The sequence below is a fragment of the Eschscholzia californica genome, unplaced genomic scaffold (assembly GCF_041429995.1).
Source record: "Eschscholzia californica isolate CP2 unplaced genomic scaffold, dmEscCali1.0.p SCAF_2, whole genome shotgun sequence".
Taxonomy (NCBI): domain Eukaryota; kingdom Viridiplantae; phylum Streptophyta; class Magnoliopsida; order Ranunculales; family Papaveraceae; genus Eschscholzia; species Eschscholzia californica.
Window position 1 is genome coordinate 6,341,541 of NW_028238309.1, and position 18,871 is coordinate 6,360,411.

At 33.7% G+C, this 18,871-nt stretch overlaps 2 protein-coding genes across 2 annotated transcripts; both read left to right on the plus strand.

The window, feature by feature from the left end:
* The first annotated feature begins 990 nt into the window (after nucleotides 1-990).
* LOC147555678 (uncharacterized) lies at nucleotides 991-8,974 on the plus strand. Its single transcript, XM_086658513.1, has 6 exons — nucleotides 991-1,066; nucleotides 1,519-1,874; nucleotides 7,799-7,847; nucleotides 7,933-7,995; nucleotides 8,083-8,147; nucleotides 8,232-8,974. The coding sequence occupies exons 1-6, from the start codon at nucleotides 991-993 to the stop codon at nucleotides 8,841-8,843; spliced, it is 1,221 nt and encodes a 406-aa protein (XP_086514639.1). The 3' UTR covers nucleotides 8,844-8,974.
* A 323-nt stretch (nucleotides 8,975-9,297) lies between these two features.
* Nucleotides 9,298-10,986, plus strand: LOC147555679 (serine/threonine-protein kinase Nek2-like). Its single transcript, XM_086658514.1, has 6 exons — nucleotides 9,298-9,329; nucleotides 9,383-9,440; nucleotides 9,571-9,730; nucleotides 9,846-9,964; nucleotides 10,181-10,192; nucleotides 10,276-10,986. Exons 1-6 carry the CDS (start codon nucleotides 9,298-9,300, stop codon nucleotides 10,948-10,950), a joined length of 1,056 nt encoding a protein of 351 aa, XP_086514640.1. The 3' UTR covers nucleotides 10,951-10,986.
* Nucleotides 10,987-18,871: the final 7,885 nt, after the last annotated feature.

An 18,871-nucleotide genomic window follows, 5' to 3' on the forward strand; every position in this document is an offset into this window, starting at 1 on the left:
TAGGAAAGTTTGGATCCATCGATTAACTTTGTGGCTCATGAGTTCGTACCGTTTATCCTATAAGAGATTTAATATTAGTATTAACTTACCTTTCGACCCCGGTCGGCACTACACTTCGTACTTCTATATCCATCTCCGTAGTAAAGTCTATGTTACCCATCCTGCAGCTCACTTTTTGTCGAGTTCATATGTATTTGGTGATCTTATAGATTTAACTCTAATTCCAAGTTCTGTAACATGTTCACTTCCACCCTTTGACGCAATTTTATTGCGATCTCTTGTCGAAGTAGCAGGGTATTCATACTCGGGCTATGACGGCGATCCCATTTCCCAGGTGTCTGAACTGTTTCTACATTGTAGAATTCGATCGGATATGGTCTCTGTACATGGAGAGTACTGGCGGGATACCCAGGAATCATCCTATGATTCCATCTTGCAGACACCCTCGTTTCTTCCGGAAATGTTGGGTGTTTGTTTTATCCATCATAAGTGTTACACGAAGTTAGATACGAGCTTCATCTTCATAGATACCAGACGGACGCTCAACATTAAAGATTATATCTCGATCAAGAAGAGTTGCCAGCCTTGCAAGCTTCAGAATGGAGACTGCCCTACAAACCGAAGTTATATGATGCATTTCTTCACTTCTGATATTTTGTTGTACTACTTTTCTTATAGTATTTGTAATTTTCTTCTTACTGTATTGTAATAGACTTTTAATATTAATATAATCCCTTCAACAAAAAAAAAAGGCAAGAGGGGCACGTGTTTGGGCCTATAAAGTGTGCCTAGAGAAAAGAGGCCTGAAAAGCAAATTGGGAGGCGCCTATAGAGGTACCCTACTTTTTGACGCTAAGGATGATTTCCATATATACCGTTAGTCCGTTACCATTTAGAACTTCCAAGTTTTTTTTAGGGTTTCGGAAAGTTTCCATAAAAACTATGGTGTTGATAGAGAGTCCTTCCAAAAAGGTGAAACCAAATAACGAAATGACGAAGAAAGTGAATCCTTTAGATGTTCTTCCCGATGAAATTTTTCAGTATATAATATCTAGGGTTTCTTCAGGTAAGTCTGTGATTAGATGTAGTTACGTTTGCAAGTCATGGTACAACTCAATCAACCCTCATCTTGATTTCTTTCAATCGAAAAGCAAGCCACGTTTGATATTCAAGTCCTTTAAGGAAGAGTATATTGATTACGTCTATTTAGGTCAAAATAAAGATAACGACTTCTTTTATTTAGAAAAAAATAGTGATGATCTTCATGACATAGGAAAAATTCATAGTAAGTATGAAAGAGAATTATGTGGTTATTATAATGGTTTTGTTTGTTTACAAATTAGAGAACAGAACATTATAGAGATTTGTAATCCAACTAGACGAGAAATCCTTGACATTGCCTCTCCTTATCTCAGGTTTAATGCTCTCCTTGCTACGGATTTGGATACGATTCAAAGATGAACGAATATAAGCTGGTCTGTATTAGTTATAGTTTTGAGTGCATGGTGTTTACATTAGGAACCGATTCATGGCGAAAAATAACAAGTGTTGTTCCTCGTAAGTTATTAGGACTATCAATGGATTATATTGAGACTTGGGAAATCCATAAGAGGGTATTCGTTTTCTGTAAAGGGTTTCTATACTGGATGGCAAGAGGTCGTGAAATTGTTTCTTTCGATATACACAACGAGACTTTTCACGTAATTAAGCTTCCACCAAAACGTGTTGGTGGTCAAAAATATTCTTCGCAGTCTATTACTCTAATAGAGTTTAGAGGAAATCTATGCCTTGCATATTTGAAAAAGGAAAGGGTCAGAGATGGTTATAGTGGTAAACTTCGCCTGTATACATTGAAAGAAAAAGATAATGAGCAAGTTTGGGTCGAAGAATTATTTTCAATAAACTCAACTTTGCCTCGCCATTTTATCCAAATTGTGAGCTTTGGTGATGAGATTTTCTTATGTTGCATGAAGAACGATGAGGAATCAGAAATATATAAACTATACAATTTGCAAACGGGTCTCACAACAAATGTTAGACGCCCTTGTGGTCTTGAACGTACTAATTTTTATGTAGCTAGTCAAGAACAAAACTGGTTACTTTCTTTACAAAGTTTAATAAAGAAAGAAGTTCCAAGATATGTCAACTCTCGTCGTGTTTTAGAAGATTCTCCCAATATACAACATACAACGTCACCGGAATTACTTTTGCGTATACGTCGACCTAAAAATCATAAACGAAGGATGGATTTCTACTTTTGATGGTTTTATATTTTTTAATTTTTCCTTCTTCATAAACCACGAATCTATTAGTTAATCAGTTATTAATTATTGGGTTGTTTTGTTCTAGTCTAATTTTTAATACAGTATATGTTAACATAATTTTCCAACGGTTTTCATCCATAAACATTTGCAAACTCAGTTTGTAAGATTTGCATGTTTGCCTTAAAAAATATGCTAACAACCTAACTTTCTTATCAGACTAATGGCTTTCTAATAACATGCTAGCTCATAATAAGCCTAAACGATTTATAAGCTAACTCAGCCTCTGACTTGCTGATTTATAAGCTTACTCAACCTCTGGATTGCTGATTTATAAGCTAACTCAACCCCTGACTTGCTGATTCCTTTACTTGGCACCGACCCTTTAGCGCCATTTTAGCTATCTCGATAGAGTGTTTAGAAGAAAACCCCAAAACCCTAACTTGAAGGAACTAAGATCCATCTCGTTTTTCGATTTCTAATCTAGTAATCCAATTATGTTTTTCTTTGAAGGTACGTTTTTTGTCGAACAATTTTACTTGAATTCGGTTTTGGGTAGGGCATAAAATATATTGTCTAACACAATTAGTTTATTTGATCTTCTTCGGGATGAAATTTTTCTAGATACAATATCTAGGGTTTGTCTAGGTCAGTATGTGATTAGATACAGTTATTTTTGTAAATTTGGGTTGATTAGTTGTTTTTTTCTTTATAATATGATTTTGTTCGTCTGACTTGTTTAAATCTGAATAGTCTGAGTGATAACTTAAATATTCAATTTAAAATAGTCATTTAGACAAGTCTCACATCATCTGATAAAAACAAGTCTGCTAAAATCTGACTCAAGTGGCACACATAGTTGATTTTGGAGCCTTCATTTTTACGTGCCAACTGTTTGCGCCATTTTCGCTATCTGTATGACCAATTGAGTTCACAAGAAGTCCTTAATTAGGTATTTTATGGGTTAGACTAGAATATGAGTGCATTAAAATTCCGACGGTTTCAAAATTCTTACTGTTATATATAACAAAAATGGTGAGTGCATTAAAATTCCGACGGTTGCAATCTTCGAAACTATATCTATCTCACTTGATACAACGTGGGTTTCTTCTTGCAGAGCTGTTACATCGACAAGTATGAGAGAAAATCCAAAATTCTTCATTCAGATAGCAATTTTCTCCCTTCTGGCTTACGTTGTGATTATGTCATCCTTGATCTTGACTGCTGACGTCTAATCTTTCCTTTTTTCTTTTTTTCCCTTGTAAGATCCATAATTTTCATACAAACAGGCGAAGAGTTGTCAAAATTCTTAGAAAGTCTAACCAAGGAAGATTAGTAAAATTTAGTATTTTACGGTCTCAAATGTTCTTTTTTAATGGGCATGATCAGGTGTTGTTTTTTACGTTGAATTATGTATAACTTGTTCAATAATAACTAATACAGTAATACTAAGCAAGGAAGATTAGTAAAATTTAGTATTTTACTGTCTCAAATGTTCCTTTTTAGTGGGCATAATCAGGTGTTGTGTTTTTACGTTGAATTATGTATAACTTGTTCATTAATAACTAATACTCGAGCTACGTCTCTTTATAATTTCCATGCAAAAAGTTTATGTGTTTTCACACCCCTTTTGGACCTTTAAAAATAGGCTAACTCTTTCTCCTAGGAATATGTACAAAAGTCCTCGCGACAAAAGAAATATAGGAGTTTATGCCCGCACAAGATTTAGCTAGATACTTTCTCACTCTACATCTTGCACTTACACGTACAATCGGGATTTAGTCGTGATGTGGCAGGAAGAGTTTCATTTTTCTTCGCTAATAGATGGTCAAAACTGAATGAGCAATATATTCGCTTTCACCTGATCTCGGAGCGCGAGCCACAACCACCCACGACTGTGGCGAGGCCAGAACTTTTCTTTTGTTGGGGGCACAATTTAAGGGTAGTTAATACAAAAATCAAACAAATTGCAACATCTTTAAATATATTATATTCTAACCCATTAACATATTCACTAAACGAAACAGGACTAAACTTTCGTGTTCTTTTTTTCCAACATTTGTCGTAGGATACGTACGATTTCGAATTTAACAAGGCCTTTCAAGTAGATACGCTATTCAAACTTGATATCTAATATTAGGATAAATGTATAGAATTTGAATTCGGTATCCAAAATCTGGGAGAAGTTTTGTAAAGTCAATTGTGTTATTTGCATTTCATGAACAATTTATTTGTTTCGTTGATGGTGATGACACACCAATAGCATCATAATTCTCATCTATATTGTGTTTTCTTGCAATTCTAATCGAACTAGTACTAGGCTTGTTAGATTGTGGCTACGATTCACAAGTACTTTTTGCTCAAAATGTCTCTTAGTGATTTTTGAAAAATTAAGAAATAGAACAAAATTAAATTTCTATTGTCGACTTGTAATATTAAAAGCATTTCTAATATATCACATACCTTAATTGCATCATCAAATGTCTTTTAAATCGATAAAAAAAACCTTAAATACATTAAAAAAAAATGGGTAACATTAATAACTAATGTTTTGTATAATTGGACTTATTATAAATCCTAATGTACAAAAGACTAAATTAATATTAAAAATTTAAGATGGAAAACAATAACCTTAGTTTGAATAAAAAAACAATTAAGTGACTTTGGAATGGGATGAGAACCAAAAAAAAATGAACTCTAATATCCTATATAAGTTGCCCCAATCCAAAGATAAAACTAAGAAAACCCTCTATGACCTAACATAGTTGTGGCTAAGAGGTTTTGTATGGATTTGAACGATGAAATGGGATGAGAACCAAAAAAAAATGAACTCTAATATCCTATATAAGTTGCCCCAATCCAAAGATAAAACTAAGAAAACCCTCTATGACCTAACATAGTTGTGGCTAAGAGGTTTTGTATGGATTTGAACGATGAGGGTAAAATAGTGAAGTATTGGTTGGGTAGCTAAATGAACCAGCCATTATAAAGAAGGGGAATTTTTTGTCAACTAGTGGGCTGGAATATGAATCTGCATTAATGACCAAAACTATTTATATAGGCACCCAAATATAATAATGCATATACGAAAGGAAGCTCACATTTGGGTCGTGGGTGCACGTGACCCCACGGGCCCCTATGTAGGCTCGCCCCTGACAATGAGTCTATCATGTTCTTGATACAAACTCTTTCGATCTTTTATCAGTATATTTCAAGATTGATTTGTGATAGTAGCTTAAAAGGAGATGGTAGTAACTAGTAATAACAGTGGATGTGAAAGACTTTGAATTTGTCAAAGATATTGTTTAAGAGACCCTTATGGGGTTTCTTCTAATAATATTTTTGTAGTTGAAGTTCTAGTAACTTTGGTAATTATGGTCAAGGGTTTTTTCCAGTAACATTTTTTCAGTTGAAGTTCTTCTAGTAATAATTAGGACTATGACCCTGAGGAGTATTTTTCTTTTAAAATATCCCATGGTGATAGAAATTTCCACATTCTGGGACAAAATATCTTACATTGTGTAATTATATACCATCCCAAGTTTCTAACTTTGTATTGGAGAAGAGGTAATGAGCAGAAAAATTATCTATTGTTGCATCAATAAGGACTACATTTTCCGGGTTGTGATGAGATCCTTCCGAAGCCATTCAACCTGATGGATCGCAGATATAAATTTTTCCAAGGGAAATGAACTGCTTCCAGAAATAACTTTGGTAGAATCTTTACCTGATCTAAATATGCGATTTGGGTGAAATATTACCTCCTTCAGGTGGACTCCTTGTGAGTTTATCTCGATTCCGTTTCTATTAAGATTCAACTAGATAAAGTGAAATGCACAACAACTTTAAAGTTTGAGAAAAATATAAACTGTAGAATAAACAAGCAATTTTCTGTATCGATTTTTTTTTTTTGATAAAAATGTCACAGAAAGTGTTCATCGCTTATAAGCATTATTTGACCAAAAATTTGAGTTGTTCATAAAAGTGAGGAAAAATCATTTGAGTTAGATTGTTCATATTTGTGGTGGTGGGTTTAAGAATGAAGGAAATTCTAAGGCGCCCTCCATATTTGTTGTGGATGGAGGTGCCAGGGTTGGTCTTGACTTTTTTGTGGCCTGAGGCGAGAACCGAAAAATGTGGCCTTTATACTATAGGCAGATCATTATTATATGAGAAAAATTTATAAGTACTTACATATTTTCAATATATTTATATTCAAAAAAAATATTAATAACTACATTCACTGAATTCGTTCTTCTTACATTTTTAGATGCAAAATCACTAATAATTGTCGAGTAGTCGAGATTTTTAGTCATTTGTCTCTCAATATCATCTACGCTATCCCCATTCATATTACCTTCAGTCGTAGAAAAGAGCTTGAAGAAACTTCTGAAACCGTAGCAGAGAGATGAAGCAAGAGCTACTGCACCCGACAATGATGGAGCTTCAGTAAAGGGAGAAAGAGGGCATGGACCTTATAAGTCCTGTTTCTTTGTTGTTTCCCCTTTCCGGAGTAAATATATCCTTACTGCAGAATTTCTTGTACTAGCTGGACTTAGCGGGCTGCTCCTCGCCCATATTGGATTACTGGAACAACCATGCCCATCTAATCTTTTGTCCGGAAGCTATTAAAAGACAACAACAATCTAGCTACGCTGAAAGAAACATCCTAAAGCGGAATGTAAGAGCTAACTACTCTACTATTACGGGGATACAATGTGGTACCACTGAATTTTCGTTCTTCTTACATTTTTAGATGCAAAATCATTAATAATTTTCGAGTAATTGAGATTTTCAGTCATTTGTCTCTCAATATCATCTACACTATCCCCATTCATATTATCATTTGTGGTACCGTGACTACCGTCTTCCGCACTTTCATCGTGTCTAATAAATCTATCCAGAGCACCGACTTGGGATTAAACTAATTCTTCTCCTCTTCTCTTCTTTTTCTCTTTTCAGACCCGCATACGTACTTTCCAACTTTGTTAGGAGGCATAACTAAATTTCCAACTATCTCTAAAAATCAATTAAAAAATTTAATCACATGATAATTGCAAGCATAATAAAAATAATGGTCAATATGTGGATCGATTAGAAAAGCTAGCTAGGTTTTGGTAAAAATCTTGTAATACTAATGAATAATGATTTAGAAATCTAAGAGACTAAGAGGCGCCTTTAGCAGTCTGAAGGTGTCTATAGTTCTCCTTGACGATCATGAGCTAAAAATTAGTCTGAACGGGTGGGGCAATGTATAATATTTATGAGTTTAGGGGGGTAGCAAGACATTATTGAGTTAAAAAGGATGGCAGTTTAAATAACAAAATGAATAACGGCCAAAATCAACAGTATTTTTCCTTTCTCTCCAAGTCAGTTAACAGAAAGTAACGGCCGAAATTAACCATATATTGCCTAAAGTCTGTTTCTATCATTTTGTTCTGTTAGAATTAGGTTACTTTTGGTTCTGGTTCTTGATTTTGAATGTAAAAATTTTGGTTCTGGTTCTTTTAATTATATGGATCTTGTTGTGTTTGCAGAAATACATGAAGGAACAGAATGAGATTGAACTATCTGGTTTGGAAATGGGTATATTTCTTAACCTAATTTCTTCGAATTAGGGTTTAATGTTACTTCTTAGAACTCAACTTACTTTCTGTGTGTTGTAATTTAGCAATTATTACTGTTGTGAAAATTTCTGAGATGCTAAAGACTACTGGTCTGGCGATTGAAAAAAGTAAGCAATCAATGTCATATTATTCCCAATTTTCAGTTCTCATCTCTGTTTCTTCATTTCTGATTATGGGATTCCTTTATGGATCAGAGATATCGACATCAACTGTTGACTCGAAAGACGAATCTAAGGGCAAAATGGTTAAGGAAGTCAAGGTATAAATCTTGTTTTGAATGTCATAGTTTTTGTTTATCTTCATTCTGTTTTCTTCGCTGAAATGTTCTTTGTTATGTGCATAGATTGAGATATTGCTGGGTAAGACTGAAAATTTCGATACTCTGCTGGGAACTCTAGCTTCTGCTGCTGCTGCTGCTGCTGCTGCTGCTGCTGCTGCTGAAGTTTATCATGGAGGAGATGATGGTGGAGAGGAAGGCGGCGAAGAAGAGAAAGAGGAAGAAGAGAAAGAGAAAGAGAAAGAGGATGAGGAAGAGAAAGAGGAAGAAGAAGCTGAAGTCGAAGAGGAAATTGATTCTGAAGAAGAAGAAGATAGAAGGTACTATGCGGAAGTGTATTATGATGAGGTTGATGAGTATTGTCGGAAATGTAAATGGGACGAATATAGGAAGGTGAACGTCAGTATGTGCGATGAATGTATACGGAAAATGGATCAGAATGCATACAGAGCAGAACAACTACAAGGAAGATATGACAAACACACAGAACAACTAGAAAGACTAGATGAGGAATACAAGGAAAAGAGGAGAAAAATTTCTCGAAAGAGGAAAGCGACTGCTAGAAAACAGTGGGAAGTTTCAAAGAAGGCGAAGTTCTTGGAGTATAACGTGGAACGTAGACACCCAACTGCATCACCCCCACCAAAAAACAGCAGTGATGAAGATGATGATGCTTAGATATGCTGACCTTTTTGGTTTATGATCTTTAGGTTTTACACGACAATGTTATGTGTGTGTTCTTCAATTCTGCCTTAAAACTTGTATGAACTTTTGGTTCGTTTAAATGATAGACTTGTGTTGTTCTTCAATTCTGTTTCATTTGGTACTGATTTTGGATTCGATTGTCCGTTTTATACTTGTAGTGTGTTGTTCTTCAATTCTGCATTCTCATTGATATATGCTCTCATTATCTAGGTTTTGTTCTTTAGTTTCTAGTTGGTTTAGTGTGTATTGATTATTGAGTTTATTCACTTCTACTTCAAACAATCAAAAGACTAGTTAGGTTTATTTGACTTTTAGGCTAAATCGGTAATTTGTTTTTGCTGTCTCTTGTTGAGATGGATTGAATAGGGAAAGGGGCCTTTGGTTCTGCACTTCTTGTGAGGCATAAGCATGAAAATAAGAAGTGAGGATGAACCCAGAATTTGAATATGAAACTAATGTGTAATGTTTTTTTTAAGTTCTGACATTCTTTTCGATATTACTGTTCTTCTCAGATATGTCCTAAAAAAGATTCGCCTCGCTCGCCAAACTGACAGGTCTGCTCATCAAGAGGTACATTTCGTTATTACATGCTGTATTTCTTGAAGCAAAGCACAGTAATATCGAAAAGAATATATACTTTTTCCCTTCTTTCTCTTATAACTATTTCTGCTCACTCATTCATGTTATCCAATTTTTCCAGGCAGCTGATCTGCTTGCTCACCCACACCTTCAGCCTTATGTTTTCAAGGTCCACGTAAAATATGACAACCCAAGATCCAGTATTATACCGACAGGCTGGTCCGAACCTAACTGCCCGGTGAAAATTAGATTCCAAATGCCGAGAGATTCTGCGGTCACAGGTAGAGAGAAAAGACGATCCTTAAGCAACGACATGAATTTGAACTCAAGTACATATGGAACTGATCGAGCGTCTAATTGCTCTACTCAAAGAGGTGCTCAATTATCAGTAAGCAGCAGTCAGGGAGGTGCTAATAAGGGGCACTGCAAAGACTCCAAATTGCACAAAGACACCGAGATCGACTCCAGCAAAAGCTTCTGCAACACCCAGGAGACGAGCAGAGCCATCCAAAAAGGTTCCTATTGGTTCAAATCGTGAATCGGTAAGCCTAAAATACACTACATAAATCAGTAGGCAGTGCCTGTTTTTTAGTTTTCTTTCTTGTCATGGTATAATATAGTATCTCACTGAAAACACAATCATGTTCATTATAGACTTTTAAAGAAAATTTGGAGGAAGAAAAGGAAAACAACTGCGAATATTGTTTAATTCGGTTTCTTAAAATTTCAAGTGTAAATCTCTAGTATTAGTCTTCCATATATATAAATGCATAGTGGTTGATGTTTTTATCAAATCCTGATTATGCAACTTTGTTCATCTATTCAGCCTCCATCCTCACTCACACCAGCAAATAAATCTGTCTGCCAGTCTCGCAGAGCCTCTCTACCACTGCCTACACCAACAAGAGCTGAGACACAAGAATCCCCTTACAGGCCCAGCATCAGTCTCCTCCATCGAATGAATTCACCAGATGTCTCAGTAAACGCTCCTAGAATTGACAGGATGGCTGAGTTTCCATTAGCCTCATTCGACGACCCTCTTTCAGCCATCCGAAAAACTTCATCATCTGTACAAGGCTCTTCAACTTCATCACATTTCGTGGATCAATCAATAACGAAAGACAAATGTACAGTTCAGGTTCATGATAGAGCCTTTTCCAAACCAAGCGTCTCCGATGCACGGCAAGGGATTAGACACAGCCCGTTTCCCATGGATTGGGAGAATGGTAGTGAACCGTTATACATGAATCCAACGGCCGGGATATCACATAGTGGTTCATTGGTTTTCAGACAGCGGCGGTTCGATACCTCGTCGTACCAACGAAGAGCTGAAGCCTTGGAAGGGTTGCTCGAATTCAGTGCACGGTTGCTACAACAGGAGAGGTTTGAAGAGCTTGGAGTTTTACTGAAGCCATTTGGTCCAGGGAAGGTCTCACCGAGGGAGACTGCTATCTGGTTAACCAAGAGCTTTATGGAGACTACAACAAAGCAGAAACAATGAAATTCCGGCACTATAAATCCAACGAGGAAGTACCTCTTGGTGTCTCACACCAATTACTTGATAATATCAGTTGAACTAGAATGATGTTACATAGTTTTGAATACTATACTAAATCATGAACCAAATTATAGTAGTTGCTTTCACAAATTTGTTTACAAAACTATGCAGGATCACTCACTTCTTCTGGCATAACTTAAGTGGTTTTGCATTACTATTGTCTCACTTCATATCCTACCTACCAGAGATCTGCAGTAGTTTGGATTAGTAATGACTGTGCTATTCGATCCACACTCACTATTCATGAGTGACCCTGTTGATTGATCAAGCTTCACTGACAATGGATTACGATGTCCGTGAGTACGTAGTGGAACTCATGTGTGAAGACGAGCGCTGCATTCTGACTCCACGAATTCATCGTAAACAATCTATATACCTTGAAACTTGTCTAACATTCATGGGTAGTTTGGTCATTTAATGTCTTCACATTATTTTGTAACTAGATTGAAGACCCACAACAAAATCTTTTAAAAGGCTAAAGAGAAATTTGAATCCCGCCAATAAAGTGGCCATTTGAATTGTTTGTTTTCAGCTACTTTTTTTTGTCTTTTAACAAAAAAAAAAAAAACTACTTTTTTTTTAAACATGTGGTAACATTGTATTATTTATGAAGCATGAAATGTTTGCAACCACAAATAGATGACCGAATCATACATGGACTTATTGCTAATCCGTAGTCCGTAGACCATATATACGTCCAACGGCCCAAGGTTCATGTGTCTGAAAAACTATAGGCGCCTCTGTCTATGGTTGCGGTTGGCCAACCGCCAACAACCACTTCATCAATTTCATTTTCTTCTTTTTCATTGAAACTTCTAAAGTTAGAATAAATTTTGAAGTATCTTTTTCTCTCTCAACTCGTTACAACTCTAAGAAATGAATTTGAAGATGAAAGAAAATACAAAATGAAATAGACACGCTACGAAAGTGAAAAAATGAACTTACAAAAAGCCATGAGGGTGTCAACAGTTGGTTGCCCAAGTGGTTGAAAATGTTGACATAAACTCCAAAATCATAGAGGTCCCAGATTCGATTCTCAGAGGAAGTGGAATCCATGGTTTATTGAACTTGAATTATTAAAGGTATAAATAATGTAATAAATTTGCCGGACGTTAAGCCTCTTTCATGTTGTTGGACTTTAGGCCTCTTTCATTAATTGTTTAACTTAGGCGGTTATTGTGTGTATCACATCTTCATGATGTATCAATGCATTGTAACGGCTAACGTAGATCGTAGTCGATTTTTCAAAAGAAAAACCATGAGGGTAGAAGTGGGAAAAAGTATATAGAGTCTACGAAGGCCAAAACCAATTGCTAGAAAATTGAGGGTCAAAACGAAAATAACCCTTATAATGCAAATGGATGTAGATCAATAAATATCATTCCTAAAGTTACAAAATTATGATAGGGTCCATGAGAATCTACAAAGATTGGAGATATTTCACATCCCCATACTAAGTAGCCCTAAATGACTTTAAATAGTTCTTTAAAATCCTTGAAGATCTTTTTTTTTTTTTTTTTTTGTTAAGAGCCTTGAAGATCTTATTACTATAAAAGAAAAGATTACTTAGATATACTATCAATGAGGCCGTTATTATAAGGCCCAAAAGTTGGGACCAGAGAGAGGATCAGGCCCAGTCTAAAATAATATTGAGGAAAAAACCCACTTAGTAAAAGTACGTAACTACCCTCACTTACATAAACAAGGGACATGACTATCCTGGCCCAAAATTTCCTCCCAAATTTCCCGCCCAATTTTAGAGCCAATTTTTTACCCATCCCATCAAGTCAGACTCCAGGTTAATAACTCAAGACCCACCTCAACCAATTTCTCTTTCACCCAAGAGATTCATTTCACCTTTTCTCTCTCTCTCTCTAAAAAAATCTTCACTCTCTCTTTCCTTTTCGATTTTAAGCTCAACTCTCCATCTTCTCTCTCAAAAAACCAAATGAAATAGAGAAAAATTTAGATTATCAAACAAATTTTGTTAGGGTTCCAGATCGAAAAGGCAAACTTCATCGATTCTAACATGAAAAAATTAGGGTTTTGTCGGCTCCGGTGAGAATCACCTTTGTACTTGCCGCCGGTTGAGAAGCAACTCTCTGAAAGGTATAAAAGAGTTGTTTATGTTGAAATTGACAAGATTTTTGTTCGCATTTAAACCCCCAAATGTTTCGTTTCGTGTAAGTAACTTCATAGTTAGGGTTTTTTACTCAATTTTTAGGAGAAAAATAAATATTTGTTGTTGAATATTTAAGATCTTCATCATGTTTTGCTGTGTTTTTTGTGTAAACTTATCAGAGATGTATCTTTGATTTTGTATTCCTTTGTTTTTTAAATCTAGATTTTGTTCTTCAAAAGTATTTGATATGTAGAAATATTTAGGTGTTCCCAGAACACATTTGATATGTTTTAACAAATTTTTGTTTATTTTGGATGGTTGTTCTTCAGATCTACATATAAAAATCCCTGTGATGTAAACATTTCTAGTTTTTGTGTAACTTTGTTGTAAACATTTCTGGTTTCTTGTTCAGATCTACAAATTTTGTTTCTTTTGGCTGGTTTGTTCTTCGAAACCACTATACATGTGTGAACATATAAGTTGTTTACATGAAGAAAAGTCACATTTTCTAGAACACACAGAGATGTGTCATAAACAATTTCAGATTTGTTTAGACGTATGGTTTTGTGCATGTTGGTTTCTTAAGTGTTTGTAACATCTAGTTTTATGCAGAATCTTAAAAAAGATGTTTCGTTTCGTGTAAGTAACTTCATAGTTAGGGTTTTTTACTCGATTTTTAGGAGAAAAATAAATATTTGTTGTTGAATATTTAAGATCTTCATCATGTTTTGCTGTCTTTTTTGTGTAAACTTATCAGAGATGTATCTTTGATTTTGTATTCCTTTGTTTTTTAAATCTAGATTTTGTTTTACAGAAGTATTTGATATGTAGAAATATTTAGGTGTTCCCAGAACACATTTGATATGTTTTAACAAATTCTTGTTTATTTTGGATGATTTGTTTTTCAGATCTACATATAAAAATCCCTGTGATGTAAACATTTCTGGTTTTTGTGTTACTTTATGTTAGATTTATTCCTATTCTTTGTTTTCAAAACTTGAGGGTTTGTTTTTCAAAAACCACAATACATTTGTAAACAAGTTTACATGTTGAAGATATTTTGGGTTCTGTTTCAAACATTCCTAGTTTTGTTCATTTTGGGTTCGTTTTCAGACATTTTGGGTTATGTTAAAGACATTTTGGGTTCCGTTTCAAACATTTATGATTTTTTTGTAGTTATTTCTGGTACTGTCCCAGATATTCAGTGGTTTGTTGGTGAATTTTGGGTTATGTCCCAGACATTCAGGTGTTTGTTGGGGAATTTTGGGTGTTTTACTGGGTAAAAAAGATTTTGTTATTCGTTTAGAATTTTGGGGGTTTTGGAAACAATTAAAATTATGTTGAAGATATTTTGGGCTCTGTTTCAAACATTTATGGTTTTGTTGACGACATTTTGGGTTTGTTTTTTAGATATTCGGGAGAATGTTGATGATTATTGAGTGTTTTACTTGGTAAAAAAACTTGTGTTCTTCGTTTAGCATTTTGGGGGATTTTGGAAACATTTACAGTTATGTTAAAGACATTTTAGGTTCTGTTTCAAACATTTACGGGTTTGTTGTTGTTATTTTGAGGTGTGTTCCAGACATTCAGGGGTTTGTTGAAGAATTTTGGATTTTTACTGTGTAAAAAAACTTTTCTTCTTCGTTTAGCATTTTGGGGGCTTTGGGAAACATTTAAAAATATGTTGAAGATATTATGGTTTCGGTTTCAAACATTTATGGTTTTGTTGACGATTTTTTGGATTCGTTTTCAGACATTCGGGGGAATATTGATGATTTTTTAGTGTTTTACTTAGTAAAAAAACTTTATTTATTCGTTTAGCATTTTGGGGGGTTTTGGAAACATTTACAGTTATGTTAAAGACATTTTGGGTTCTGTTTCAAAGATTTACGATTTTGTCGTACTAATCTTGGGTTATGTCCATGACATTCAGGGGTTTTGTCGTACAAATGATTATATGCAGTAGGAATACGAAAAAATGCTCCAGACATTAAAACGAATGTTATCAGCATTTCTAAAAATGTTTAGAAGAAGTGGAAAATGTTGAAGATATTCTCATTCAGAATGAATCCCGAATATGAAGAGCAAAAATATACATTTAACAATTGATAAGTAAAAAAAGAATCTAAACAAACATGTTTGTGTTTGGAAAAGTGAATTCATGTTGCATGAAAACCTTAATATTTGGTTGGAGCATATACTGAAGTTGTAAATTGAGGAACTCTATTTTGAAGGATCTCTATTTTGAAGTTGCCAATTTGCTTCAAGCCAAAACTAATTTGTTCGGAAATATTTGTGAGGTTGTAAATTTGCTTGAAGCATATATGAATTTGTTCAGAATTAGAAAATTATTGAGAATAACCAAAGATTTGTTCAAACACATTTTTGAAGTTGTAAATTTTCTTCATGCAAAAACTAATTTGTTCGGAAATATTTCTGAGGTTGTAAATTTCCTTGGAGCATATATGAATTTGTTCGGAAATAAATAAATTATTGAGAACAAACAAAGATTTGTTCAAACAAATCTTTGAAGTTGTAAACTTTCTTCATGCAAAAAAATAATTTGTTCGGAAATATGTTTGAGGTTGAGAACTTCCTTGGAGCATATATGAATTTGTTCGGAATTAAAAAATTATTGAGAACAACCAAAGATTTGTTCAAACACATTTTTGATGTTGAAAATTTGGTTGGAACAAAACCTAATTTGTAGGGAAATAACTTTGACGTTATAATAATATACTCGAACACAAAACTATATGTTAGAGAGTTCAGAAATAAAAGTTAAAACATCTAAAAATTAGGTAGAAGGCAAAATAGATAATATACATAACAAAATATTGTGGACAATCACAAAGGATAATTTGTCTTCCATATTCACTTGAAGAACCAACTTTTCACTGAATTGTAACAATCTTGTCTCCTCTTCACTCTCTGGTTCCAGCTCCTCCTTAACCTTGAAGAACATATAAACGATTTTATTATCTGAACAAAGTAAAATATTTTACAAAATATATGTCATATTATCTGAACATATTAAAATATGCTTCATGCATAACAGGACAAATATTGGCTAATGCAAACAAAGTTTTGTATGCAAGTAACATATTTTAGGTATTTCAAAACATATCTAAATATGTTTACATCCAAAAAGAAATTGGATCATCCAAATGGAAACATATCTGAATTTGTTGAAATCCAAAAAGAAATTGTTTCTGAAATTACCTGATTTGCTTTCAGCACATCAATTTCTTTCTTCAAACCTGCAAAGAAGTAAAATAAAACATGAAATCTGAAAAACATGAAACATCAACGAAAACATACAGATGAACAAGAAAGTTTTATCAAAACGAAATTTCAGAAAGAGAAAGTTCAAAGAAAAAATGGAAAAGGTTCAATGAAAGGAAGGTGCAATGAAGATGATAGTATGAAAGGAAGGTGCAATGAAGATGAAAATGAATCTAGAAAGAGAAAGTTTAAAGAAAATATGATGAAGATGAGATGAAGAAAGAAACCAAATAAACTTTATGTTTTCGAAAATGTGGTTATGCAAAGAATAAACCTAACTAAGTGACAAAAACAAATTTTATGCATCATGATTCAAATACAATGTCCTTAAAAAGAAGAATTTTTAAGTGAAAACCCCACTGAATATTTTCTAATTCTTAACACAACAATATATGCTTCGGAAAGCATAAAAGAATCTAAAAAAAAAGCAACTTTCTGAGTTCCTTCAAAAATATAAAGAAAAGTAATGTGTTTAAACTGGACACACAAAACATATTAGGTTTTGCTTAGGACATAACTTGGTGTGTAACGAAAGATGAGTTTAAAAATCAAACAAATATTATGAAAACAGAAAACATGAATTCACAAAAAGGAAAATGAAACATGAAATCTGAAGAAACAAAATTTTAGAGAGAGAAAGTTTAAAGAAAAAAAATGGAAAAGAAATGAAGAACAAAGAAGGTTCAATGAACAAAACATGGTGTTGATGATAAAGATGATGAAGATGAACACTAAATGGTGTTGATGATAAAGATGAACAAAAAATGGTGTTGATGATGAAGATGAACAAAAAATGATTTTGATGATAAAGATGATGAAGGTGCAATGAAGATGATAGTATGAAAGGAAAGTGCAATGAAGATGAAGATGCTTAAAATGGTTTCTACAACAAATTTAAAATGCTTAAAACATATATCAATCTTTGTAAGGCACAAAATCTAAATTTTTGTCGTAACATCTATAAAAATAAGTAAATATTTTTGAGTTTGCTCACTGTAATAACAACGTACTGACGACATATTTAAAAATGCTTAGAACAAAAGTCAATCTGTTTAGTGAAAATCAACATGTGCTAAAAACGTAATTTTTAGAGAGAGAAACTGAAAAGTAGATCTAAAAGTGTACATTTGTTTTTTTAGAAAAAAAATTTGTGGATCTTTTTCACTATGTTAGAAGAAAAATTAGACAAAAAACTAAAGATGTAGATAGTTTGTAGAAAGTTTAAAAAAAACTTTGAAAAATGATTTTGAATGCAAAAAAAATGAATAATATAGAAATTTGAAGAAGATAGATTGAAAAGAGAGAAATAGAAAAAGATGGATGATGCACAATACATCTGTTGCTTGTATGATGATGAAGATTAAAGAAGAAGAAGAAGAAGATGAATATTAATAAAGATGGAGATGAAGATTAAAGAAAATGGAGATTAGAGATGAGTACATCAAAGAAGATGAAACATTAAAGAAGATGAAGATGAAATCATACCGGTAGTTCAACGGTCGGACTTCGTTTCCGACAAAACCAATTTCATGTCCGATCACCCAATTCCGTTAGAGAGAGAGTACACTGTTGAGTGTAGAGAGAGAAAGGAGAAAATGAAATTTTGGTTGAATAATAGAAAGAGAGGGAAAGAGGTTATATATATATATATAAGGGTAAAAGAGGGATTATCTAAATATGTGGCTTCCTAGAGATGGGAAAAAGCACATTGGGATCCGAAATTGGGTTTGATTAGGATTTATTTTTGAAAAAATGGGTTTTATAAGTAATAATAATCTATGGTGGGCCAAATCCTAGTTAGAGGCCCATTTTTTGGACTTTTGAGTAAAAAATTCATGGGCTAAAATCTTGGCAGTAGATATTAGCTATTTTGGTGATTTTGAGATACATCAACCCTTTCTAGCTACTTCTAGTATCCGAATTCTCATTTTATATCCTGTAAAAGATCAATATCGCCAGGTTGGAATGACTAATGTCTCACTGGCCATTGAGTTGATGTGGGACGAGTAACTGGTGGATACTAGAAGTCTTGATACCTCGTTCTAATAGGTGATTATTTGTTTTGTTTGTATTGCAAATACATAATTCTTAATTAATTGTTGATGTTTAAAATTTCTAATCAAGTTTAATATTTCTTAATTCTAATTGATCATAAAAAGCTAGTATTAATTAACAAAAAGTTAGCACATACTAAGTATAACATGTGGTTATGCCACAAACAGTTCTTATAATATTCTACGCGTTCGAACCTTTAAAATATCTGATAGACGCTTGAACGTCCTAAATAAAAAACAGAATGAGTATCAATTTAATTTGGTTGGAGTCCTTTCTTCTTTGCCAATGTTAATTTATTAGAAACATTCAACTACTCATAATTGAACGAAGAAATTGGCAGACTATCTTCGTGTATTATGTATCTTTTGTTTTTTTACAGTGATATTTTATTAAAATGTGAAG

Excerpts from the sequence above, each read along its gene's own strand:
- LOC147555679 (XM_086658514.1), top strand. The coding sequence starts at position 9,298 with ATGAACCCAGAATTTGAATATGAAACTAATGT. Across the intron at positions 9,330-9,382 it reads TTTGAATATGAAACTAATGT|ATATGTCCTAAAAAAGATTC; the intron begins GTAATGTTTTTT and ends TGTTCTTCTCAG. Across the intron at positions 9,441-9,570 it reads ACAGGTCTGCTCATCAAGAG|GCAGCTGATCTGCTTGCTCA; the intron begins GTACATTTCGTT and ends CAATTTTTCCAG.
- LOC147555678 (XM_086658513.1), top strand. The coding sequence starts at position 991 with ATGACGAAGAAAGTGAATCCTTTAGATGTTCTTCCCGATGAAATTTTT. Across the intron at positions 7,848-7,932 it reads ACTATCTGGTTTGGAAATGG|CAATTATTACTGTTGTGAAA; the intron begins GTATATTTCTTA and ends GTTGTAATTTAG. Across the intron at positions 8,148-8,231 it reads AAATGGTTAAGGAAGTCAAG|ATTGAGATATTGCTGGGTAA; the intron begins GTATAAATCTTG and ends TTATGTGCATAG.